The sequence below is a fragment of the Andrena cerasifolii genome, chromosome 3 (genome assembly GCF_050908995.1).
Source record: "Andrena cerasifolii isolate SP2316 chromosome 3, iyAndCera1_principal, whole genome shotgun sequence".
NCBI lineage: Eukaryota > Metazoa > Arthropoda > Insecta > Hymenoptera > Andrenidae > Andrena > Andrena cerasifolii.
The window spans coordinates 1,570,445-1,597,754 of NC_135120.1; the positions used below are offsets into that span (position 1 = coordinate 1,570,445).

General features: G+C 39.7%; 2 protein-coding genes across 3 annotated transcripts in view; one reads left to right on the forward strand and one right to left on the reverse strand.

Moving 5' to 3' along the window:
* The window catches only part of LOC143367004 (SET domain-containing protein SmydA-8), a 217,464-nt gene extending 190,917 nt beyond the window's left edge, over window positions 1-26,547 (forward strand). For both annotated transcript variants that reach the window (XM_076808589.1, XM_076808591.1), the window contains exon 9: window positions 26,252-26,547. In XM_076808589.1, coding sequence (XP_076664704.1) covers window positions 26,252-26,386 — 135 coding nt within the window. In that variant the 3' untranslated portion in view covers window positions 26,387-26,547. The remainder of the gene's footprint in view (window positions 1-26,251) is intronic.
* On the reverse strand, window positions 6,023-10,627 carry LOC143367157 (uncharacterized). The gene is made up of 3 exons (XM_076808740.1): window positions 10,313-10,627; window positions 10,116-10,223; window positions 6,023-6,218 (listed from the first exon to the last, which is right to left on the reverse strand). Exons 1-3 carry the CDS (start codon window positions 10,603-10,605, stop codon window positions 6,023-6,025), a joined length of 597 nt encoding a protein of 198 aa, XP_076664855.1. The 5' UTR covers window positions 10,606-10,627.
* Window positions 26,548-27,310: the final 763 nt, after the last annotated feature.

Consider the following 27,310-nt stretch of genomic DNA (forward strand, 5'->3'; position numbering starts at 1 on the left):
GGACGGAAGGATTCGGTTACGAACCGAAGGTAGGGGATCGTTGCGGTTTAAAGAGTTGGAACTCACCGTAAGGTTTAAACAAGTTTATTCTGTCCCGATCTGGGTGACACTGGTACTATGCCTAATCAGGCGTGAATCTTGTATAAAGTCTGTATCAAGTATGTCGCAGGTTTGTCTCAAGTCTCCGCTCACATTGGTCGTATATCGTTCTTATACTTTAATCGGGGCGAAGCGGGGACCATCGGGGTCTCCGACTTTGGTCCGCTTTTCGGGTGTTACACCATATGCTGATGGTCTCGCAGCGTTTCCGAGAAACCTTACGCGGTTGTGCTGCATTTCGGTGTTCGATTGTGGCAATCGGAATGTACCGCGGTGTTGTTACGCTTGGGCGTTGGTTGGGTTACAACAAGCCCTAGCCAAATCAAGAAACGAGTCATTTAAACATTATATTTCAAATTTGCCACCAAACGGTCATTCAATGTGGAAAGCCACAAAAAAAGTTCAAAAGACCTGTCTTAGCCATCCCTCCAATTAAGAAACCTGATGGTAGCTGGGCCCGCTCAGAGGAAGAAAAGGCAAACGTGTTCGCTGACCACCTTGCATAAGTATTCACACCTCTCCCCTGTGACAACATCAGGGACGAAAATAGTAGTATTGTAAAGAGAGTTATAACTCAAATTTGAGTTTTGCGTTCAATACACATTCAGAGTGGTACGATAGACGTTCGATATACGCCCATAGTGGTGCGATAGACGTTCAATGCAGTTCAAAAGTGGTACGACAGACGTTCAATATACCTATGGCGCCAGTACCGCTTTGAACGTGTATTGGACGTCTATCGTACCATTCTGAACGTGTATTGAACGTCTATCGTACCACTCTGAACATGTATTGAACGCAAAACTCAAATTTGGGTTAGAACTCTCTTTACTATAATACTGAAAATGCAGTTACAAACTTTCTTAACACTCCTTCAGAAGAGTCATCACCGATAAAATCATTCTCGCCAGCCGAAGTACAGAAATAAATAATCAACATGAATTCTCATAAGGCACCAGGATATGACCTAATAGTTGGGGAAATTCTGAAACATCTACCCAAGAAGGCACTCCTCGCTCTAACTACTATCTACAATAGCATGCTGCGACTGTGTTATTACCCCGTACAATGGAAGTATGCCCAGATAATACTAGTAGCAAAACCAGGTAAACGACATCATACCGACCGATTAGTTTCCTGCCGATTATATCTAAGGTTTTTGAGAGATTACTTCTTAAAAGACTAAAAGAAAGAAACTCCTTGAAGATCCTAATCCCAGAGGATCAATTTGGCTTTAGGGAAAAACATTCTACCATACAACAATGCCATAGAATTGTTCATAAAATTATGGAAAGCCTTGAAAACAAGGAAATGTGTGTTGCAGTATTTCTGGATATTCAACAAGCCTTCGACAAGGTATGGCACGATGGGCTTCTTTACAAGTTAAAAAGAAACCTTCCTAATGGTTATTATCTCTTACTGAAATCATACCTCTCTAATAGATACTTTCGAGTGAAACAAAACAATTATCTCCCAAACTATTGTCAGATAAAATCTGGAGTTCCTCAAGGACCATTTTAGGACCGTTCTAGGACCATTCTTATATCTCATTTACACAGCTAATATTCTAGTCTCGGAAAAGACTGTTATTGAAAGGTTTGCAGACGACACTGCCATACTCTCTCCACACAAAAATCTGGTCACTGCCTCAGAAAATCTTCAAAACCACATAAACGGTCTGCAATCATGGCTCAGGAAATGGAGAATCAAAATTAACAGCGACAAATCCACCCAGATCACATTTACCTTAACAAAGAGCACTTGCCCCTGCGTGACAATAAACAATTCTCCCATTCCCGTTAAAACTGAAATTAAATACCTTCGACTGCACCTAGATCAAAAACTAACTTGGAAAACCCACATTAAGGCTAAAAAGCAGCAGCTGGCACTAAAAATGCAACAAATGAATTAACTAATAGGTAGGAAATCACAGCTCTCCATCGAAAACAAAGTACTGCTAAACAAGAGAATAATACTTCCAATCTGGACATACGGAATCGAATTATGGGGGTGCGCCAAGCCATCCAATACAAAAAATCCTGCAGACATTTCAATCAAAGACTCTTCGAACAATAATAAATGGACCGTGGTATATTTCAAATCATACATTACACAAGCATCTATGTGTACCTCTGGTCCAAGACATAATCAAATCACACGCAACAAAATACAGAAACCGAAATTTAAACCAGCAAAGCATCTAGTCAATAACTTATCAATCCGGCATATCGAAAGAAGACTCAAGAAGACCTGGCCAGAAGACCTCTAGATAAGTTCGGTTAAACCATCCATGGATGGTTTCGGACTCGAGCCACATAACATTCAACGCATTTACTCATTACTCTTATTAATAAATAATGCAGTGTAGATTGTAAATTTGCAATAATAAAAAACAACTTATTTTGATAACCATACGATCACGAAAAAATATTGCACTGGCAATCGCATTACCTGGAATTGTGGCAACTCTTTTGGATGGTGGGTGAACAGCGCATTCAGCGCTGAAACTGCCGTTGAATATGGAAATCGCTGAGACACCAACATGCAAAATTAACATAAATTCTGAAATAGGTAAAGTACTCCAATCATGTCAACTCATTATATGGAACGAATGCATGGCGCACAAAAAAGCATTGGAAGCGCTACATCGTACACTAAAAGATTTGAGAGGAAGTGAACAGCTCTTCGGTGGTCCACTCATTTTATTGTGGGGTGATTTTCGACAAACTCTACCAGTTATACCACGTTCAACACCTGCTGATGAACTTAATGCATGTCTCAATTCATCAGTTGTATGGCGACACGTACAGAAATTGACTTTGAAGACCAATATGCGTGTATAACTACAACATGATGCATCCGCTTAACGTTTCCCCAAACAATTGTTGGATATTGTGTAACGTTTCTAGGCGTGGCGTTGATGCGAGTTACAGGTTTTAGGATAGGTTTGAGTGGCGCGCAATAAAGAAATGAACTTCACGAACCAGAATTCTTTTTAACAGTGTTTATTCATGAAAACACCTTCAGCGTATAACTATCAACAAAGTTAATGACTTTTTAATCACAGTAAAGAGGTATAAACAATAGTAACGTAAATTATGATGAATGACTCTTAGGTGGAAATAGAACCCAAAATGATATAATGACGCTTGGTCGATATAGAAAAGTATAACTTATAAATGACATTTCAACCTATTGAAATAGAACGCAAAATAATAATGAGTGACGCTTTGTCGAAATAGAACGTAAAATAATAGTAAATGACGCTTGGTCGAAATAGAACATAAATAATAAATGATATTGGTTGATCTAGATTGCGACTCGTGGTCGGTACAAAAGAGAATAACTATAATCGATATGGCAGGAATTGGCCTTAACGGCTATGCAATGATAGAATTTAAATGGATTGCTTGATCTGGATTTATGAGCAGTTAGAATGTTTTATTTAATGATTGAGAGAGAGAGTTGTTCTAGATAATTGCTTCCACGGTGCTCAGGTGTTAGTTAAAACAACTGGAGACGGAAGATTCAAGTTGTCCAGGAGCCCTTTTAGGGCTACCCAGAATGGAAGTTTCACGTTGCCCAGGTGCCGTCTTACAAGGGGACCCTACAGCTGTACCTCCGGGGATTTTAATGAAATTTTAGGGGATGAATCTGGAGGTCATCTGGATGGCCTTCTACAAAATATTTTATGCCAATGAGCATTGTTTATAAACAATCGATATATGCCCATTAAAAGCAGTTCACTTTAAATATATTTCAAGAAAGTGAGTTGGGTGAGTGCGTATATATATAAAATTTATGTTAAAAAATGACAATATTTATGAAACAAAGCAGTATGAAATTTAATTATTCAAAATAAGAGTTAAAAGAAAGGGGGAAAATAAATTAGGATGACATGATTTGAACCCGTGCCGTTTGGTTGGGAAGTAAGCGCTATACGCACTCACCCAACTCACTTTCTTCAAATATGTTTAAAGTGAACTGCTTTTAATGGGCACATATCGATTGTTTATAAACAATGCTCATTGCCATAAAATATTTTGCATAAGGTCATCCAGATGACCTCCAGATTCATCCCTTAAATTTCATTAAAATTCCCGGGGGTACAGCTGTATGATCCCCTTGTTAGTGGCTATCCAAGATGCTAGTTATAAATGCAACAGTATGATTCTTAGTGTCCTCTGGATATCTGAGAAGCAATGATATCTCGGCCGATGAGCCCGTATTTATACCTATTTTGACCTTTCACCGCACTCCAACCAGGATTTAGATCGTTTCTCAGCTGCGTGCGTCTCAGTTTCGCCTGGGACATTGCACGAGATCGCGCAATTTTTTGCTTGTTCGCTTGATCCGCCGTCCAGTCGATCCGCCGATCGACTGATGATCGGGTATGCGCTCGATTTTCCCCCACTTATCTCTACCACTCGTCACACATACATTCACAGTTGTTTTACGCGTACGCATACACACTTACGATTTAATAGAAATTCTTATAATGCAATAAGGAATGTAGTAGCAGTAGTAGTAGTTAATTATTATCCTTTCCCCTCCGGGGTTCGGGCCTTCTCCCTTTATAACTCCCTTTCACCTTACCATCTTAACCTATCTTAGGACTATCTTAAATTACTCCTTCTCTCTCCTCCTCCTTGCTCCGTTTAGCTCGCTCGCCTCACCCGCTCGCCTCGCCCTCTCTCCTCGCCATGCCACACACGCTTACCTACACTTGCTATTTACATTATTTCTAAGTGTTTATTTACAATATTTACTATATATATATATACCTTACATTTACCCTCCCCTTTTCCCATCTTAACTCCCCTCCCTCATACCTCCTTATTCCTTCCTCCCCCTTCCACCCCATCCTCCATTCCTCTCCTTTCCGTCTCTCTCCTTCGCTTATCCATTCTGCCCATCCACCCTATCTCCCTCCTTCCCCCAATATTTCTTTAACCCTTCTCGCCTCCCCTTCCCCTCCCCCATCTCCACACCTCTCCAGCTCGTGCCCCCATGTCTCCTGGCCCCATCCACGCACCCTGCAGACGTTTCGCTCTTCTTCCAACCAGTACTGTCCCCTTCTCATTTCATTTCCCATCCTGTATCTCGCCACTCTAATCTTCTTCTCCTCCTTCTCTATCTCGCCCGGCGCATATCCCTTCTCCTCAAAGAACCTCCTTTTTTCTTCCACCCATCCTATTCCACTGTCTCTCTTCTTTCCTTCCATCCTCATACTTCTGCTCCATACAACAACACCGTTCTCACCAGCCTATCAAACAACCACATCCTCCATTTCCAGTCACCCCCGAATCTTCTTTTATCTATCCCCCAGACTTCCCTCATCACAGCCATTTTTCCCCAGTCATTCCTTCACATGCGCCCCTTGCATTCTGTTCCTTGTCACCTTGTACCCCAGTACTCACTCACTTTTTTCACTCTTCCTCTTTTTCACTCCCATTCATTCTACTTCATCCTTCCCCTCCTACCCTAAACCTCACCACCTTCGAGTTGTCCACATTCACTCTTAGCTCTTTCTCATCCGCATACCTTTCTAACACTCTCATCATCATCTTCATCCCCACTTCCTCCTCTGCAATCAGCACTATGTCGTTCGCATATACCAGCTCATACACTCCCCCCCCCCTACTTTTACTTCACCACCCCTCTTTTCTCTAACATTCCTCCAAGTTCGCCATGCATACGCTAAACAGAATTGGGCTTAGCGGGCACTCCTGACTCACCCCTCTCTCAGTACAGACACTCTCGCTCATTCTCTCCCCCGCTCTCATACAACACTTGGTCACCTCATATGCGTCCAGGATTCTTTTACTGAACCATTCACTCGCCCGTCTATTCCTCATCGCCTCTCCCATTTTCCTTCTCTCCACCATATCGAAGGCTGCCTTGAGGTCCACAAAAAATGCCATCATCCTCTTTTATCCTCCTTCATCTCCCTCCCTATTATGTAGTTCAGTACATAAATCTGATCTATCACCCCCCTTCCCCTCCTAAATCCCGTCTGGTTGTCCGGCACCATGCCCTTCACCTCCATTTCGCTCTCGAGCCTCTTTGCCAGCAGCGTCATGTATATTTTATATATCGTCGGCATCAACGTCACTCCTCTGTAGTGATGGGATTTGAAGCGCTTCGAAACGCTTCGAATCTATATATATATATATATATATATATGCTCTTCGAATATGTTTCGAAGTCTGGGTCAGCTCCGAAGTCTCGAAATTCTTGGTTCGAAACCTTAGTCGGTTTCGGACCCGTATGTATGTACAGAATGCCGCCTAGTACCCCGTGGTGAGGACAACACTCCCCAGTAAATCCTTACCAAATTGTGTGGCTTTCGACCCTCGAAGGGGTTTGAATACTATTAAAAAGTGAGAAATGTCTAGGATTGCCGAATTTCTCATCAGATCCTTGCGAAAACGACGACAATCGATTCCTTATTTTTTGCCGATGAAACTAACACCAAGAACGACGTAATTCAGACCATAATGAAGGAGATTCCATGAAAAATCGAATTATGTTATTTGTAGCTGTCTTCGTTAAAAATAGTCCGATTTACATGAAATTTGATATGATTTTCATCGGAAAAACTTAAGGTATCCATCGGTGCTACTTCCATATCGATACGATAAAGAATAAAGAATTATTTTATTTCTGAAACAGGTATGAATCCTCGGCCGACCGCAGCAATTCCAGGTCGGCGCCCCGCTGTCGAGGGTGAAAATGTGAAATATTCATTTCAGCGCATTAAGAAATTCTTTATTCTTTATCGTAGCGATATGGAAGTGACACCAATGGATTCTTCGTTTTTCTAATGAATATCATAACAATTGTCATGCAAATCGGATTACTTTTGCACGAGCAATTTGTATTGCTTATGCTGTCCAGGCCAGACTTACGGGACAATACAGTCCTAAACCGCGACCCTGGCGAAACACTCAGGCCGATCAACCTGGCTAGTTTGTGACAACCAGATGTTAATTTTCCTGCCGCACTTCATCAAGAAGGAGGACGTTCCTACTCCACCGACGAATTCACAGAGAGGAGGCCTCTCCTTTCCTTCAAAATTAATTTAGATTGAATATCTCATACAGTATTATTCGTCTGCCCTCAAAATCATGTATCAGTACTTTCAGTATTGTAATGTATGTGGTTTCAGGTTGAATAACTCATCGTGGTCTTGAAACGTAATGATATAATATTTGATACAGTTTTAGTGCTGAATTACATGGAGGTTTTGTACATGCGCAGCCGGTCACGCGGTCTCCTTTACTCTGGCGCTACCGAGTCACACGTGCCTCTACGTGCGCGGACCCGCGTGCGCAGTTGCTCGCGATACTCGCACGTACGGCACGCACACATACACTGCAAGTATGTGAACCCCTATCAGTGTGCAGAAGCTCATTGAAAAGTCAGAATTTCACCTCGGTAATTATACCTCCCTTGTGAGAAAGCTGAAGCTAATGACAGAACACTATTAGCTGAAGGGTAGCTGCTCCTTGGAGAAGGTTGAATATGGTAGGAATAATGTATGAATATTATTTTCTTCATTTCTGCATTCATGAAATTTAAGAAAAAGCGTTTGCATATCAGCGATTTTTTAATCTTTTAAGGAAATTGAGAAGATTCTTGAATTATGGAAGCTTTTCAGGTAGGTGTATACTGCACTTTCAAACAATTTTTACTTCTTCATCATTTATATTTGTATAATTACTGATATTTGAAGATAATAAATGATTATAAAATTTCATTAAGGCTGCCGTCTCACCGGGCCTTGAATGTATGCGTACGTTCACATAAGCTAGGAAAAGCGTGTACGTTCCATAGCGTCGTAATTTTTCCTGGCTAATTTATTTACTATAATTTTTTCTGTAAAAACAAAATATAAAGATCTTTAGCGCCTCTGGGCCATTGCCTGGTTTGATTTGCATATCATCAGCTTCATTCCAACTACTAGTCATTCCTTCTTCTTTACATACACTGGTGTAATGGCCATCCTCAATACATGAACCACTATGAAATATAGCATTCATAACTTTATATGATTGTCCAGCTATTAATACTTTGGTTCTGGGAATAGTACATATATTAAATTTACGTATTGCTTTGACTATTTTATCATCTCGTGATGAACATAATAGTAAACGAATAATAACTATATCTTTTGTCAATATTAATTCATTCTTAAACATAATATCATTTCCTGTACACTGTGCACATGATCCGTTTTCTAATTGATACCATTGTGAAAATGTAACGTTTAATACATCGTTAAGATTTATACAAGATATCCCAAAAATGTCGGAGTTCCTTGAAAGGGGTGACTCAGAGTGTGATTTGAAACAACTTTTTCCTTAGCGAAAATATTGTCCGAAGCTTCGTTAACGAGATATTAACGAAAACCCCCGACTAATCGGAGCGCGCGCCTTCCGCCCGAGCTCCCACGGGAGCATTGGCTACGCGGTAGGCGTCTACGCTTATACTACGAACGTACGAACAAGCAAGTCGGCATGCGTTACACAGTTTTTTTTAAAGCAGAATCTGAAATAATAATTGTTTGAAGTGAGAGGACAAGAAGTACGTAAATTTCATTTTCAAATAAGGCATAAACGAAAAGGTAATGTAACAGAAAATGTACGACAAGCAATCGTAATTCGTTATTGAGGTAAAAATCCGTAGTTTAATAACGGCCAACATAACTAAATTTAAAAAATAATATTAGGTGTATGAATAAATTCTTTCCGATTGGATTTAAACAATCAGTACAAAGCTACCGAATTTCTATCGCGGTGTTATTCCTAAGCTGCCAGAAAAATGCCAAAAGGTAATTAACAATAATAGAAATTATTTCGATGATTGAGTTTTTTTCATATGTTTTAAATCGAACTGTTATTGTACCCTAAAATCGGAAAGAATTTATTTCTGCACCTAATAATCACTAATACATTAAATAAAACTCACCCTTTCGGACATTCCTTTCCTTCCTTTCCTACCTTTTCGGAAACCTGTGTCACTAAGTAGGCCACTGTACCGATCCTGGTTATCGGTGGACGAAAAGATTTATGGTAGGGTAGCGCCCAGTGCTCAGCTGATCGCAGGTATACGACACCACCCAAAAGTAAGGGTCGCAACGTCAAGTGCGTCCGGGTTAATGTACCGAATATTCACTTTACTGCACGGCTACTAACACTGATCACTTAATTTTTTTTTCATGGAAAATGTTGTTCCTACGTTATAAAAATTGGTGACCCCGAAAGGGGCCGATTACTGTTAATTGAGCAGTTGCTCTACGCGCCCATCCTCAGCGTCTATGCACGCCTCAGCACGTACAATCACCTGTCTTTGGACGACCTGCAATGTTTGTGGCATTATGTTTGCCACTGCAGCGTGAATTCACACGACTATATCTTCCAGGGTATCCACTGGCTGACGGTACACCTCATCCTGAAATGATTGTTGTACAACAAATACAAAACATAAATAAAAAATAGAATACCAATAAAAAAAAGTAACAGCTATAATGAAATTGCCTTCAGGTAGCCCCAGAAGAAAAAATCCAGCGGGGTCATATCCGGTGACCGTGGGGGCCACGCAACAGGACCGTCGTGGCCGATCCACCTGTCCTAAAAGGTTTCATTTAGGTAGTCGCGGGCAATTGTAGCGTAGTGAGGTCCAGCCCCGTCTTGCTGACAGAACATGTTCCGTCGGATCTCATTTGGAATATGGTTCATGAGATCCGACAGAACATGCTCTAAAAACACTTTATACGCTGGGCCGTCCATCCTGTCTGGCAGCATGTACGGCCCAACAATGTAATCACCACAAATGGCGGCCCATACATTAATCGACCAACGGACTTGTGCTGCGGATTCTCGTCGCTCCACAAATGCCGATTGTGGGAATTGAAGCACCCTTCCCTATTGAAGAGTGCTTCGTCCGTCCACAATATGTATTTGCAGAACGACGGATTCCGTTGCACTTCCCCCAACAGCCACACTGAATACTCAACCCGCTGGTCGCCATTCCCGGGGTGCAAATGTTGCACCCGTACATAGCTGTACGGATGCAACATGTTTTCCCTCAGAATTCGGTGTACCGTCATTCTGCTGGCACTAGAAGAAAATGCAGAAACATCCATTATTAGATAACATTCGTTTTCCTTAATTAATAATTGCTGCAGTTATCTTGTACTGTGATTTACTCTAGGCGGCGGCTCAAGTCGCGCACGCTGACGGTCGGTTCTTCGTCTATGGCGTCCAACACGTTCTCTTCTACCGCAAGGTTCCACGCGGCTCTGGGTCTACCCATGACACTGCCTCGCCGCATCATCGACCCTGTCGAGTGTAATCTTGACGCCAAACGCCTAATCGTACCCTCGCTTGGGGTTTCGATGCGCGGGTATTCCCGTGCCAACGCTCGCACAGTAGCACTTGCGTCCCCGTTGTTCCGGGCGTACATCCAGAACATCGTGTAATATTCTTCAGCAGAGTACATTTCTGGGACGAGATTGCTAGCTGACTGAAAGGATTTTGTTCCAAGCAACTTCTTCTACCCCCAAGTAGTTTCTCTCGTTCCATTATGCGTTAACTCCCACCAGGACAAGAGACTTTAGGTAAAAAGAAGCCAGCACATTTTCGAAACACACGTGCTTTGCAGAAGCACCGTCCTTTTACTGCCAATGTACCCATTGCTTCGAGATAGACAGCACACACTACGTGTTTCGGTTCGAAAGGGTCCGAAGAGAGGAGAAACAGGAAGTCTTCGAGTTGCTATAAAGAGGAAAAGGCATTCCTGTTTCCGTTTTCCGATACCCCGAGTTCACGTCTGCTACCAGGCGTATGCAATTAAATCTTAAATTATCTAAAAAAATGTAGGAAACAGTTCTCTACCGCCGACTAGCGGGACAATACGGTCATAAACCGCGACCCTGGCGAAATGCTCAGGCCGATCAACCTGATTAATTTTAAATACGCCTCGCGGAGAGACACAGGAATAAAGAGGGTAACTCGCTGACTGCGCGTAGTCCCGCCTGCTTCGTCTTTCCTTCAAATTAAAGAAAGATCCCATATCTCCCGAGTATATGTACACACTCGAATTTCAAAACAAAAGTACGCGTTGACGTATTCCGTGCGAGAAAAAGTGGGCTTAAAGTCCGATTGGTCGTAACCTAACCAATCTGCCTTGCATCCCTCTCAAACGGCCACTGACTTGAAGAGGCCCTCTTCACAGCAATGTCTCCTCCCCGAGGTGCACGCTCCGATTGGTCGGGGGTTTTCGTTAATATCTCGTTAACGAAGCTTCGGACAATATTTTCGCTAAGGAAAAAGTTGTTTCGAATCACCCCCTGAGTCACCCCTTTCAAGGAACGCCGACATTTTTGGAACACCCTGTAGATAGAATATAGAATATAGCTTTTTCAAATTGTTAACAGGTATTGAAACAACTAAATTATCAGAAGTAATTCTTTTTGTATAATCACAAGATTTACATCGAGTAGTAGAAGTTACTTGATGTTCTACCAATTGTCTTATACAATCATACTTTGTGCTCAGGATTATAAGAAATTCGAATACATCTTGATTTACGTTTATTGAAAAATGTTCTAAACTTTGCCTGTATATGTATTTAAATTGCGTATTCCATTTTCATATCGATGCATTAATATTTTCAAAACATTTAATGATTCATTACAATTAAACCATTGTTTTCTAATGGCACTTAAATGCATTAAACATTGTAATACTGCATTTGCATAACATGAAGCATTATCTGTATTTTGAAAACCATGTAAAACCCAAGAAACATTTTTTTTAAATAATTTTTGATTTTTACATTTTTCTTGGACATAATCAATTACTTTTGACAATATCCATGGAACATCTTTCACTTTCGAATAGCGTTTTTTTTAAACAGTAATTATGTCTGCATCTGGTTTGTACTTGGATCTTAACCGATTATATTTCCTAATAGCTTTTTCGTCAGCTATTACTGACGAAGGATCATAATTAATCAAGTGCAACCCTTCTAAAGACGTTACTCGTGATAATGCAACATAAGCTTGACCACAGTTAAATATAGAGTTGCCTATGTCCATAATAGCACTTTGTAAACTCAATCCTTTACTTTTATGAATTGTGATTCCATAACTCATTGTCAGACACAATGGAAATTGTTTTCTTATTACAAATGCTCTATCCACTATTTCAAATTTAACGCTTACTCTTTCAATGAAATACTCTAATCCCAAGGGTAAAAGGAGCTTAATTTTCTCTACATAATCGGTAGACATATTACAACTAAAATTACCTTGGCTATGGTACCATTCACAAGACCCAAAGTAGCATCAATGTTACGCCTTATCATAACGTTTGTTCCAATCTTAATTACAATTTCCTTTGAAAATCCAGCAGTTTTAAAATTATCGTCATCAGTATTGGGCAATAGTTTTTATACTTTCTGTCTCACATACGGAATACAGCCAATCCTATCTTCGGCAATTAATAATATCTCTTTTGATGTAATGCGATTTAACATTGCAGCATTAAGAATGTCACACATATGACGAGTAGGCAATAAACAAACAATGTTCAACGGAAAATCATTAATAAAATTACATAATTGGTTTAATCTGAATTCAAACGAATCACCAGTAAAAGATATTTTTCTATTCTCAAGAATCTCGCAATCAGATTTTGTCAATAGACCAATACGAATTCTTGACAACAACTGTCGATAAGAATCATCCCCTTGCTGACGCATATTGATCGTTAACTCATCATAAACAAATAATGAGGTCTATAAATTAACAGCAATTAAAGAAACGAGATATTTGTTAATTTTATCATTTGATAATTGTACAAAAACAGGGTCTTCGTGTACAGGAGGTAATTGAAGCAGATCACCAAATAAAAGAACGTGCTTTTGACCAAACCAACCGTCTTCACAATCATAAGTATCAAATATTTCTGACAATCGAAAATGTATATACGTAAAAGTTAAATTTGATATCAGTGACACTTCATCAATCACAAAAAGAACATCTTTGAGATTTGCTCGTAAAACTTTTAATACATGATCAGATAATTGTTTATACTTTGGCGTTAGACCATGTTCAATGGGTAATTGGAGCAATCTATGAACTGTCAAACCGTCTATATTAAACGCTGCTATACCAATCGGTGTCGCTACAGCAGTATCTTTATTGAGATATTGTTTTATCCAACACTTAATGGTTTTAATTAAAAAACTCTTTCCCGTTCTACCTTCTCCGCTAACAAACAATCGTAATATCGAATTATCTGACCTTACAGTATCAATGACTCTGTAGAATACTCTTTTTTGGTCGGCATTTAATTTTGCTATCACTTCAGACACATAAATTTTTTCATCCATTTTATTACCAAGATCTCTAAAATCTTGCATTGCTTCACCAGCTTCTACATTTTTAGCACCTATAGGATTTTCAGTGTCATCCTGAGACTCGTCTTTTTTTTTTATAATTCTTCATCTAATTGCCGAACTAACTCTTGTGCAATTTCAAAAGCTTTTTTTAATTCTTCTAGTTTTTCGTGATATTGTAATGCTTTCGTAAGATGTAGTTTTACTTTATGAAATGCTTCCATATAAGTATCACAACTATTTTTAAGATCCTCTAATTCCCGCCATGGTTTAAACATAAGCAATAAAGAAAACAAATAAACTTCTGGTCTATTATTAACATTATGTCTGTAATGATTAATATAGACATCCACGTTGCCGCCGTTTAAGATAATGATTAGTATCTAATTTATAATATTCAATATTATTATTTTTCGGTTTGATTGTCGTGATATCATATCATTGTGCGAATTCATAAAGAGACACAGATTCTAATTCTCCAGATCTATTTGGATAATAATTATGTATTAAAGATGGACAAAATATATCTGTAGATTCACCATCAAGAGCTTCAATTTCTCTACGACTTTTTAATTTTCTCTGCCTTATAGAATTAGCATCTAACCATTTAATAGTTATATTTCGATCAGTTCCATATAAAGGCATACCTAGCAATGTATCAGCAGCCGCAAGAGCTCCACATTCTCTATTCCATATGGAACGTAAAGCAAAATTCTAAAGAACACTTGCCAATACTTATTTTTATTATTTATACTATTTGCAAAATCACAATCAGACAATTCACTTTTCCCTGCTTTATTTAAATATTTAGTAACGTTCCAAGTGAGCAATGTAGATTTTTCACCAATAAACTATATATCCATATTGCCTTCCCACGCAGTAAGAATAACAGGATTATAATCATTAATATCTACTTCATTTTCTGTTCGAGGAAGATCGTATAATCTACTTTTATGTTCCTTTTTTTCCTACCTGCTATCGAAGGTGCCACGTCTCTCATATTTAGTGTGTCAGTAACAGGACGAGGAAACCCAAAACGAAACCTATGAATAACTTTAGATCCTATTTTTTTAGCACGAAGACAATAATCATTATATTTGTGTCGTTGGTCCGTATTAACACGTCTGTGCAATAATGGCGAAATATTTTCATGTAGCATTTTGCAGCTTATATATTGTAAAATATGTGAGGTTTTAGAAAGTGTGACGACTCAACATATGCATATAATAATAGAATAGTTTATTAATATGGGTGTCCGCGGGAAGCCTGGACAGCTGGATATCTCCTAAAGTACTGGAGATAAAAAATTTAAAAAAATATGTAATCGAATGGTTCGAGGGGGCTAATTTATTAGCCGAGACGATTTTTTTTCGATTATTATTTTAAAAGATACGATGGTCAAATTCGGTTTTTCAAATGGAACTATTTTTTCTGAAGACATGAGTTGATAGTGCGTTCCAAGACAAATTCAATAAGCTTTAATGTATACACTTTATTTCCACTGGTTTTTAAGATATTGCGCTTGCAAAATTACTGATTTTCACTGGAAGAAAACCCGCTGAAATAGCAAGGACCGGGAACGGTCTTGCTGGCGCCACGGGTGGCCTTGCCTGTTGAAACAGATACGTACCTGCCAAAGGTCTACGTCAGGATTGGCAGGCCGAAAGGCTGGACAATTCTTTTCCGTCAAAAATGCTACTTACTAATGTTAATGTTTCAAAACGTCATAACATTTACTCAATTGCCTCATTCAGACTCAATTTTCAACTTTAATAGTCTTTTATTTCGCACTTGCTTCTACGCTCGGATGGCTGGTTCTTTTGGGAGGGATGCAAGTTGGATTGGTTAGGTTAGGAGGTGCTAAAGTTGCTAGACTAAATTTCTAAACTATAGGGAGCAGATTGTATTAGGACCAATCGGATTTGCATCCCTCCCAAACGATTGCTCTCTTGAAGAGACTCTCTTCACAGCAATACCTCCTCCCCAATGCCCACCTTCTCTCGCACGGAATAATGCGTCAACGCATGCTTTTGTTTTGATATTGGAGATCGTGTATATACTCGAGAGATAAGGGGAGGATCACGCGTCGACATTAGGCTGCCCCTTTTCTTCCTGCGTCTCTATCCACGAGGCGTATTGACGGTGCGTAGATGTCTGGATGCCAGTTATTGAATGCAGAAGACGAGAGAAACACTTTATTGCAAAACACACATGTACTATAATATTAAAGTAAATCGTATTCCTCTCGGGAAGGAGTACTAACAATGATCGAACTTACGCCTGTAACGGTTTCGAGCGTGATGTAACGCTTCTTACAGGATTTCAGGATTAGTTCGAGTGGCGTGCGATAAAGAATTCAAATTCAAGAACAAGAATTTAACTTAATAGTGTTTATTCAGGAAAACACTTCTGAATTATACAAACAAACATAAATTGACTCTTTATAATTTTAAAGGAATTATAATAATTAAATAGGTTGCGACTCTCGGTCGGTACAAAAGAACGCCCGTTTGATCGATCAATTTGATATATATATAACTTAAATGTCTAATAATAACGTCTTAGTCGATAGAATGAATTGGATTATGAATAGTGACTCTCGGTCAATATAGAAGGATAATAGGTTTATGTAATAGTTTAGGATTTAGGAATTGAATATGTTAAGTTGAGATACGTTTTAAATTGTTCTCCGTTTCATCAGGGGCAGGTTTGCCACCTGGAGTGATCTCAGTCCCACGTTGCTCAGAAGTAATGTACAAACCTGAGAATAAGAATTAATAACTTTGCTTCAACTAACTAAGGGGCCTACAAGGCGGCTTCCACGGCCTGAACGTCTCGCCAAACTTAGCGACTATGGCTTTAGTTGGGACGCTCGACAGAACCGAGGGGCCTACAAAGCGGCTTCCAAAGTTGGAGCATTAATTTATGTTGGGATCAGCTATAAGCTTTAAATGATCCTTTTACATTGAATAATTGACTGTTTGAAATAGAATTCTTGACTGGCATTGAATGAACCGAATAGAATAGAATGAATTCTCTGGGCTATCGTGCCCGTATTTATACATGTTCTGGATTTTGGGAGCGCACCAATAGGAATGGAGTTCGACTATAACGCGTCAATCATTCTCGACTCGCTCGATCTGTTCTCCAGCCGGTCTACAAATCGACTGGTTAGTGCGCAGGTGCGCGTGGAACGCTCGATTCTCCCACTCAATGCTATGCATATTTCTCTGCTTCGATCCTTACTCTCGCCGATCCGCCGATTGACTGAGGATCGCGCATGCGTTCGATTCTCCCACTCTTCATCACTCGATTCTCTCTTTCATCGCACTCGCGTCTCGCGATACTCTGAGCTAATTTTAATATTAATACTAAACACACCTTATAAAAGTAGGATTAATAAGAATATAATAAAAATATAAGTATTTAAGTACTTATTAATTGGTTTTATTAATGTGAAAAAGAAAGGCGCAGTTTTGTAGGTTTGTTACACGCCCTACTTCGCGCAGACCGATTACACGGGGGGTAGTTGGGTCACATACCCGTCCACGCTCACACTCCGCGTTCACAATTGCGTTCTCGCTAACGCGTCACTCGCCCGATGATCGACAATCGACTCTCCCTGGCCCGCTCGGGCTCGCTTACATTATCGGGCGCTATCGGGCGCTACCGTGCGCTCCCGGTCGCTCGCTCGCTGGGAACGTTGAAGACGCCTCTTGGTGTCGCCTGCCTATTAGGCAAGGCCATACAGGATAATACTTTTTAATTCCTATATTTGTGGCATCAAGAATAAAGAATTGTTTGACAGATTACGTGACCGATCAGACGGCGCGTGGATCGGCGATTCATGCGCAAATTTCGTCGAGCAACGTCAGATTCCACCTAAGGTGATGCGGTCTGGTACCCCGTGGCGAGGACAACCCCCCGCAGTGCCCCACCGAATTTTATGGCTTTCGACCCTCGAAGGGGTTGGAGTGCCTACTAAGAAATGAGAAATCTTCGACATCCGCATTTCTCATCAGATCTTTGCTAAAATGAGCCCATTGATGATTCCTTATGTTTCGCCGATGAAACTGACACCAAGAACGACGTAATTCGGAAAATAATGAAGGAAATGAACATTTCATTGCCATAACCTCAAGCTAATTTCGTTAATAAATTATAGCTAGCGTCTCCAATTCAATGCTATGATAACGTGATTCAATTTCGGTCATCCGTTTTGAAAAATAAAACACCGGGTGTACCAGAGGTACCAGGCCGCATCACCTTCTGAATTCAATAACTGGCATCCAGACATCTACGCACCGTCAATACGCCTCGTGGAGAGAGACACAGCAAGAAAAAGGGTAGCCCGCTATCGACGCGGGATTCTCCCCTAAAATTCGAACAGAACCCTCATCTCTTGTGTATAAACACGATCTCCAATATCAAAACATAAGCATGCGTTGACGTATTATTCCGTGTGAGAGAAGGTGGGCATTGTGGAGGAGGTATTGCTGTGAAGAGGGTCTCTTCAAGAGAGCAACCGTTTGGAAGGAATGCAAATCCGATAGGTCCTAATACAATCTGCTCCCTATAGTTTAGAAATTTGGTCTAGCAACTTTCGCACCTCTTAACCTAACCAATCGAACTTGCATCCCTCCCAAAAGAACCGGCCATCCGCGCGTAGAAGCAAGTGCGAAATAAAAGACTATTCAAGTTGAAAATTGAGTCTGAATGAGGCAATTGAGTAAATGTTATGACGTTTTGAAACATTAACATTAGTAAGTAGCATTTTTGACGGAAAAGAATTGTCCAGCCTTTCGGCCTGCCAATCCTGACGTAGACCTTTGGCAGGTACGTATCTGTTTCAACAGGCAAGGCCACCCGTGGCGCCAGCAAGACCGTTCCCGGTCCTTGCTATTTCAGCGGGTTTTCTTCCAGTGAAAATAGTAAATCAAAAAAATAGAAATAGAAAATCAGTAAATTTGCAAGCGCAATATCTCAAAAACCAGTGGAAATCAAGTGTATACATTAATGCTTGTTGAATTTATCTTGGAACGCACTATCAATTCATCTCTTCAAAAAAAATAGTTCCATTTAAAAAACCGAACTTGACCACCGTATCTTTTAAAATAATAATCGAAAAAAAATCGTCTGCGCTAATAAATTGGCCCCCTCGAACCACGCAACGCCATATTGTTAAACAATTTTTTATCTCCAATACATTAGGAGATATACAGCTGTTCACTCTTCCCACGGACACCCTGTATATCAGGAGAGAGGATTAAATATCATTAACCAAATTACAAGAATTAATAAGTCTGATATTCATACAAGAACATATCCAATTTATCTTCTGTAAAGGCACTCTTGAAACTCCTCCTATACAAGATTGACAGCAGATCATTCAGCAGAATTACCAGACACCTGTAGGCGGACACAAAGGAATTATAAAAACATATCACCGAATAAGAAGCAGATAATATTGGAAAAATATGGAATACGAAATAACACAATTTATTAAAACTTGCTTGGAATGCCAGAAGACTAAACTAGTAAGAGTGAAAAATAAGGAGCCTATGATACTAACAGAAGCACCAATTGATGCCTTTGATAAAATTCTTGTGGACATAGTAGGAACCTTTTACAAATATGGGAAATGGTTAAACCGGGTGTCCTAAAAATGTCGGAGTTACTTGAAAGGGGTGACTCAGGGGGTGATTTGAAACAACTTTTTCCTTAGCGAAAATATTATCCAAAGCTTTGTTAACGAGATATTAACAAAACCCCCGACCAATCGGAGCGCGCACCTTCCGCCCGAGCTCCCGTTGTAGCGTTGGCTACGCGGTAGGCGGCTGCGCTTGTACTACGAAGGTACGAACAAGCAAGTCGGCATGCATCGAAGGAAACCGCGTTACACAGTTTTTTTTTGTAGCAGAATCTTAAATAACAATTGTTTGAAGTGAGTGAACAAGAAATACGTAAATTTCATTTTCAAATAAGGCATAAACGAAAAGGTAATGTAACAGAAAATGTACGACAAGTGATCGTAATTCGTTATTCAGGTAAAAATCCGTAGTTTAATTACGGCCAACGTAACTAAATTTAAAAAATACTATTAGGTGTATGAATAAAGTCTTTCTGATTGGATTTACATAATCAGTATAAAGCAATTGAATTTCTATCGTAGTGATATTCATGAGCTACCAGAAAAATGGCAAAAGGTAATTAACAATAATGGAAATTATTTCGATGGTTGAGTTGTTTTCATACTTTTTAAATCAAACTATTGAATCCTTAAATCGAACAGAATTTATTGCTACACCTAATAATCACTAATAAATTAAATAACACTCACGCCTACGAGCATTTCTTTCCTTCCTTTCCTTCCTTTTCGGAATCCTGTGTCACTAAGTCGGTCACTGTGCCGATCCTGGTCATCGGTGGACGAAAAGATTTATGGTAGGGTTGCGCCCAGAACTCAGCTGATCGCAGGTATACGACACCACCCAAAGGTAAGGATCGCAACGTCAAGTGCGTCCGGGTTAATGTACAGAATATTCACTTCATTGTACGGCCACTAACACTGATCACTTAATTTACTTTTCATGGAACGTGTTGTTCCTACGTTATAAAATTGGTGACCCCGAAAGGGGCCGATTACTATTAGTTGAGCAGTTGCTCGATGTGACCATCCTCAGCGTCTATGCACGCCTTGCGGCATCATTAAGTCCGTTGAGAATAATCTTGACGCCAAACGCCGAATCGTACCCTCGCTGGGGGTTTGGATGTGCGGGTATTCCCGTGCAAACGCTCGCACAGTAGTACTTGCGTTCCCGTTGTTCCCGGCGTATACCTAGAACATCGCGTAATATTCTTGAGCGGTGAACATTTCTGGGACGAGATTGCTAGCTGACTGACAGGATTTCTTCCAAGGAGCTTCCTCTATCCCCAAGTAGTTTCTCTCGTTCCATTATGAGTTAACTCCCACCAGGATAATAGGCTTTAGGTAAAAAGAAGTCAGCATATTTTCGAAACATACATGATTTGCAGAAGTGCAACGAATTAATGAACTGGCCAGAGTATTTCGCCAGGATCGCGGTTTATGATCGTACTAGTTTTTTAGCCTGTCAGGCATTACTATCCTATATAATAAGACGCGTAAGATAACCACAATTTATGTTGGAAATTCCCCTACAAACAATTTTCGCTGTAAAATGCGAAATTTTACAACTTTTGCGCATCAGAAGGGTCTGTGTACCTGTCTAATTGGTCTCCTGAAGGGCATTTCGAGGGGCCTAAGAAACGAAATAATTGTCGATATTATTATAACAACTAATGTTTGACACAGATCCCGAATAAAAGAAATTTGTGGAGCATATTCACTCTTGCAACAACGCTTTTTCGTTTGCCTCCATGAGAGCCCAAATAAAGGGCGCATTTCGACTCTGCATTGAGTGTGCCTTTGTATCTCCACCACTTCTTGGAATCCTTCGGTCCAGAGTGAGAGAACTCATGAGCGAGCGAGAGAGGACAAAAGAGTCGACACGAAGTTACCGTCGGCTACGAAAGAGAGAAAGTATGATACTTTGTCTCGCTTCGTCTTTTAGCTCGAGCTCGAACTCGACCCGCGTGCAGGCCTACATACAATGCAGTAGCGGCTACATTGTACATAAATGCGTGTTTTAGGCCACAGGTACTGCCCATTATCGAATTTTCCAGGTTTTTCATTGTTTACGGCATCTTTGGGTGCTGAGGAAACTTCATGCCGAATCTGAACCTTGTAGGTCATCGGGAAGTACGAAAAATAGTTTGTGGAAAGTTTTAGGTAATTTATGGTTTAATTGGTTCCGTTTCGTAGCAGACGCGAACACAGGGTATCGGAAAAGGGAAACAGAAATAGTATGCATTTTCTTTTTTATAGCAACGCGAAGACTTTCTGTTTCTATTCCCTTCGGACCCTTTCGAATCGAAACACGTGGTGTCTGCTGCATATCTCGAAGCAATGGGTACATTGGCAGTAAAAGGACGGAGCGCGAGCTTTTGTAAAAGTGCACGATGATCCGTTCTTTGCATTTCTGCAAATCACGTGTGTTTCGAAAATGTGCTGGCTTCTTTTTACCTAAGGCCTGTTATCCTGGTGGGAATTAACTCATAATGGAACGAGAGAAACTACTTGGGGATAGAGGAAGCTCCATGGAAAAAATCCTGTTAGTCAGTTAGCAATCGCATTAGAGAAATGTTTTCTACACAAGAGTATTACGCGATGTTTTGGGTTTAAGCCCAGAACAACGGAGACCCAACTACTGCTGTACGAGCATTAGCGCGGCTGTACCCACGTCTCCGAACGCCAAGTGAAAATTCATTTCCACAAATTTTTATACCGTAGGAACAAAACTTTCCATGGAAAATAAATTAAATGATCATAGTAGGCGTGCAGTGCAGTGAATATTCGGTACATTAACGCAATTGCCGTTGTGACCATTAACTGTGGGTGGTGTCGTAAACCTGAGACCATCTGTGAAATGCGCGCGTCCGTTGGTTACCAGGATCGGTTCAGTGACATAGTGACACAGGTTTTCAAGCTGCAGGTGAAGTTTAATTACTTTATTGGTGATTATTATTTTTTAAATTTGACACAAGCTGTGGATTCTTTCCGGCGATAATTCTCCAAATTTCCGTTCGTTAATTTTTCTTCGGGGTTTATAAAAAAACTTATTCATTATCAGCAGCAGTTATTGAGTTAGGGATTTTTACCATAGTAACGAACTACGATCACTTTTCGTTAATTTCCTGTTACATTACTTTTTCGTTTATGCGTTCTTTGAAAACAAAATTTACGTATTGCTTGTCCTCTCACTTCAAATAATTATTATTTTCGATTCTGCTTTAAAAAATAAAAAAATATTGAGCTAAATGGACTTCATCTCGCGAAGTCTTTATCACGCTCGATTAAAATTTGTAAAGATGGAATGTTCGGATAATTGAACATGGTTCGACACGTGTTGAAAGAAAAATATATATTTCACTCCGATCCGCGGAATCGGACAAACACCGGAGACGAAACTCGTTTCGACAAGACACGGAAATTGCACTCGTACAAAGGACTCGTACAAAGGAAGAAATCGTCTCGAAGCCTGAGGCCGAAAAATTAGTACTCGCGCAGAAATCGACACAGCGTGTTAACACTTGAAAGTCCGCGAGCAAGAAGACCTTATGCCCGTAAATCTACATGCCCGCCCCTCTACCGCATCCGCGATCCGAGCTACTCGGTCCACCCAAATCGCGGGAACGACTGAGAGGACGAGACAAGCCCGCTTATTGGTCGCACGAAGGCGCCAAATACAATTAGTCTAAGAACTATTAACGCAATCAGATTAAGAACTATGAACAATAGAAAGTATATATAAATATAAAGTATAAAGTAAATATAAAGTAGTAGATAGAAAGTATAAACGAGCATGATATTAACCAATCCTACTCGTTCTCACGAGCAAATACAAAATAAAATTTATGTTAAACGATTTTATTAATAATGCAGTAAAAACTAAATTAAAATGCACTAAAAACTAAAAAAGAATTATTTTCTTGTACTATAATTTTGATGGTATTGTTTTTTATTAAAGTGATTCATATCCTGTTATGAAATATTGTGCCCTACAATTTTATTTAAAGTGATATTAACACCATCAAAATTGTAGTACATGAAATGAATTATTTTTTAGTGCATTTTAATTTAATTTTTACTGCATTTTTAATAAAATCGTTTAATATATATTTTTTTAAGGTGTTTTTTGTTTTCTAGTTTTTAGTGTTTGTGGATTTACATTTTACAGTCACTAAAAAATAATTCTTTTCGTGTACTACAATTTCGATGGTGATACACTACAAACGCCTGCACAGTTATATTATTATTATTATTATTATTATTATTATTATTATAATTTATGGGTATAATGCCCTTTAGTTTACAAAGGTAGCAACTAAAAAGGATTACATAAAAATTAGAACTAAAACTTAAACTTAAGCAACAACTAAAACTAAAGATAAAAACATAATAAAATTAGTAAACTAGTCATGTATGACTAGGTGGAAAGGAGAAATACTTCATTACAGGCCATAAACGACAACATTTTTGCGCAGCAGACTGCACAGGTGATTTTTAAACGTACCTAGTGTACCGCAGAAAAAATCAACCAGATTGTTATAGGCGTTTGCTAGCCCGCACAACCTGTTAATAAGGCTGCGCATCCCAGACGCAGTGCTATGGGAGGACAAGTAAAATAGCTGAGACGATCTTAGTGCTGAGTACGGCACGTTAAATTTCAAAAGCGCTAGAAGATCAGGAGAGTCAATATACCCATTAAGTAGGTTAAAGACGATTGCAATGTTAGACAATGATCTCCGATCCTCCAACGAGAGAAACCCACAGGCCTTTAGAATTTAGGTTTAGTCATGAGAAATTCTCGCCATATCTACCCCATATTTGGGTGCAAGCAGCCGCAAGAATCTATGTTGTACGGATTCAAATGACGTCGAGTACTTCTTGTGGAACGGATTCCAAACAGGTGACGCGCACAGCATATGAGGTACCACAAGCGCATTATATAACGTAATGAAAGTGACAGGGTTAACGAAGTCACATGATACCCGCATGATAAAACCCAGTATTTTAGACGGTACGTTTTCCACAGAGTGAAAGTGTTCGCGAAACACGTTTTAGTTTTACCGTTCGTACCTACATACGTGACGGATCATTTCTCGATCAATTGTGTATTTTCGGTCGTGGCGATGCGACTAGCGACCCGAACGCAGCGTCTTTTTGTCGTTTTCGTAAACAACGCGAGTGGCTGATTTCAAGTGGTTTGAATTTGTGGTTATGGGTTATATTTATTGATGATGGGTAATTTATTCACCCCCTCGGGTTATTTTTTTTTTTAAATATTGTATTGTCCATTGGATAGGTGGAAGTGGATTATATTTGAGTTGCCAGATTTGAACCATACGAACGAACGAACGAATGGACGGACGGACGGACGAACAAAGGATCGCAGCTGAATAAATTCGTTAAAAAATATGTATTCGTCTTTTTACGTTTGACATGATTTTCCTCGATTTATCTTTTATTCGTTATTCACTTTAAATGACAACCAAAGGATGACGAAAGGTATTGATTGGCGTCGTTTTTGCGGAAATTTCTCACTTCTTAATGGGTATTTCAACTCCTTCGAGGGTCGAAGGCCATAAACATGCGGTGAGGCATCACGGCGTGTTGTCTTTGCCACGGGGTAACAGGCGGCATCTCCTTGAGTCGAGTCACTGGAGGATCACCCTTAAGGCCTGGTCCAGGTCTGAACCGAACGCCGAACCGAAACGCCACTTGAGACTCCCGAATGCCACGTTCCTACGTGTGGAACGCATATTTATAGCGATTTTCGCCAGTTTAGACGGAATCTCGTGCCTAGCGACAACTAAAGATTGAAGGACAGAGAGTGTTTATAGTAGTGCAGACCAATAGTTTGCCTGCCATATGACACCGAGGAAGGGCCAGTATATTAGAAGCAACAGCTTCTACTTGATGTTTTAATTAATCTGATGTCAATATTGTTGAGTCTGATAACTGTACGTGACATAAATAAAGAACAATGTTAAGTCCCAGAGGAGATTACTAAACTACGAGCGTGCAGCGATTGCTGTACACCATTGGAAATATCTCGTACCAAGACGAATGGTTGATACCATTTTTAACATTGAAATCAGATGGGATCACCTCGAAAAGTGGCCTCAACGTTCGAAATTTTGCGGTTTTGACCAAAGAAACCGGTAGTAAAATCCCATCTGGCCTGGTGGATCTGGCGGCAAATGTGCCTCATGACCTTTATTTCAGAATCGTGTTGGGCTTGCGTTTGCCGCATGTTGACGAGATATTTCTAATGGTGTATAACCATCGCTGCACGCTCGTAGGTCAGAAATATCTTTTGGGACATAGGGGGAGACCTGGTGTAATCGGGAGAAGTTAACGTTCTATTAGGGAATTTTTTGTAAAGAAACTATAAATGTAATGTTTTTAAAACTTGTAGGCTATATTATTGTCTTTTTCAAGAAGTGAATAAACATTTTTTTATTTAAAAATAACGCGATAATTTCAAATACCGCAAGTGTTTCGAAGTGGCCTCTATGCGACAGTTGTTCAACTACGCGCAGTCTCGGGTCCTTTGTGATGATCTGAAAATGCTATACAGTTTTGTGTTTTTAATAAAATTGCGCTATGGAAAAACCTCAAACAAAAATGCAAAATTAAGATAATGGCGAGTGTTTAAAAAATACTTGCGTCATTCACAAAAAAAACATTAAATTTAATATTATTCCGGATTGAGGTACATTGGTATTATAGTATCAGATCACGACAACGGACCCTAGACTGCATGCAGTTGAACAACTCGGACGCTCCGACACACTTACACCATTTGTAATTACTGCACTATTTTTATATCAAAGAATGTTTGTTTACGTCTTGGAATACATAATAATATATCCTGAAGTTTTAAAAAGATTGCATGCATAGTTTCTTTATAAAAAGTTTCTCAATTGAACCTTGAATTGTGTCGATTACACCAGCCCCCCCCGCCCCCCAACATTGTCCTTTACTTTTCAGAGAAACGAAACGAATGTTAAGAATGTTAAATATTAAAATTTGAATGTTCTACTTCAATATTCTATTTTAAAAGTACTAATAGTCTTTTTCCTTTTCTTAAAATAGGAGTCAAAGAAGTGCTTAATTGAGGCCTACCGATTACTGAAGTATGAACCAGAAGTCCTTCTAGAGGGAAAAGTTGCACGCCGTGCTAAACAAAATTTAAAAAACTTTAATGAAATTTTGAAGCGTCTAAATTAGAAACTCGGATCGTTACATACAAAAAATGACACAGTTCGACTAAAAATATTTGTATGACGTAATTATTTTCGAATGTTTATTCCCATTGTAGTAGAAAGGGCAATGAAAAATAAATCGTTCATGAAGCCTTCTAGAACAAAATAAACGTATACAGCAAGTCATCACGAAGTTTTTAATGTGTCGTGTTACTAGAATGGAAACATATCAGTCACATGGGTCATTCCACGCCAGTGATCACATTTTAGGGATTTTCAAAAAATTGAAGTATGATATTCACAGTGAGATTTGAAGTAAACGGGTAATATAAGTCGTCATTTTGCTGGTTTCGAGATTCTCGCTGAGAATCTCGCGATACTCCTTGGTCATCCTTCGCTGTTGTTGTCCAACGGGCTCCGATGAATCGGGTAAGAATGCAGGGACGGGTATACTCGGTTGGAAACCGAGGGTAGTGGGATTCTTGGCCGGTTAAACAGTTAGCACTCACCGTAGGACCACCGGGGTCTCCGTTTTGGGCCCGTTTTGGGTGTTTCGCCATATGCTGACGGTGTTTGCTACGCTTCCGAAATCCTTTACGCGGTTGTACCGGATTTTGGACGCTCGGTTGCGGCAATCAGAATATGTACTGGGACGCTAGGCTCAGGTGTCGTTTGGGTCACAACAATGTGTTCAGTCTTATTATTTTTGTCATTTTTTTTAAATGCAACCTAGAGGTAATATTTGAAAAAGAAACGTTTGTTTGTAATTGTTTAGGAATTTTTCGGTTTAAAAATAAATTTTTTCACAGAAGCTGTTGCACACGTATAGTCATATATGCTCGCTACTCGGTTGCGGAACCGTTTACGCATCTCACACGCCGACTTAACTTGGCGTGAGATAATTTAAAACAGATAGGAATATACTCGTGGACAATTTATACTGTAACCA

Bases quoted from the DNA above. Each gene is read 5' to 3' on its own strand.
- LOC143367157 (XM_076808740.1), bottom strand. From the start codon at position 10,605: ATGTACTCTGCTGAAGAATATTACACGATGTTCTGGATGTACGCCCGG. The intron at 10,224-10,312 runs GTAAATCACAGT...ATTTTCTTCTAG, and splicing joins GACTTGAGCCGCCGCCTAGA to TGCCAGCAGAATGACGGTAC. The intron at 6,219-10,115 runs GTATTCAGTGTG...CCATCACTACAG, and splicing joins AATGGCGACCAGCGGGTTGA to AGGAGTGACGTTGATGCCGA.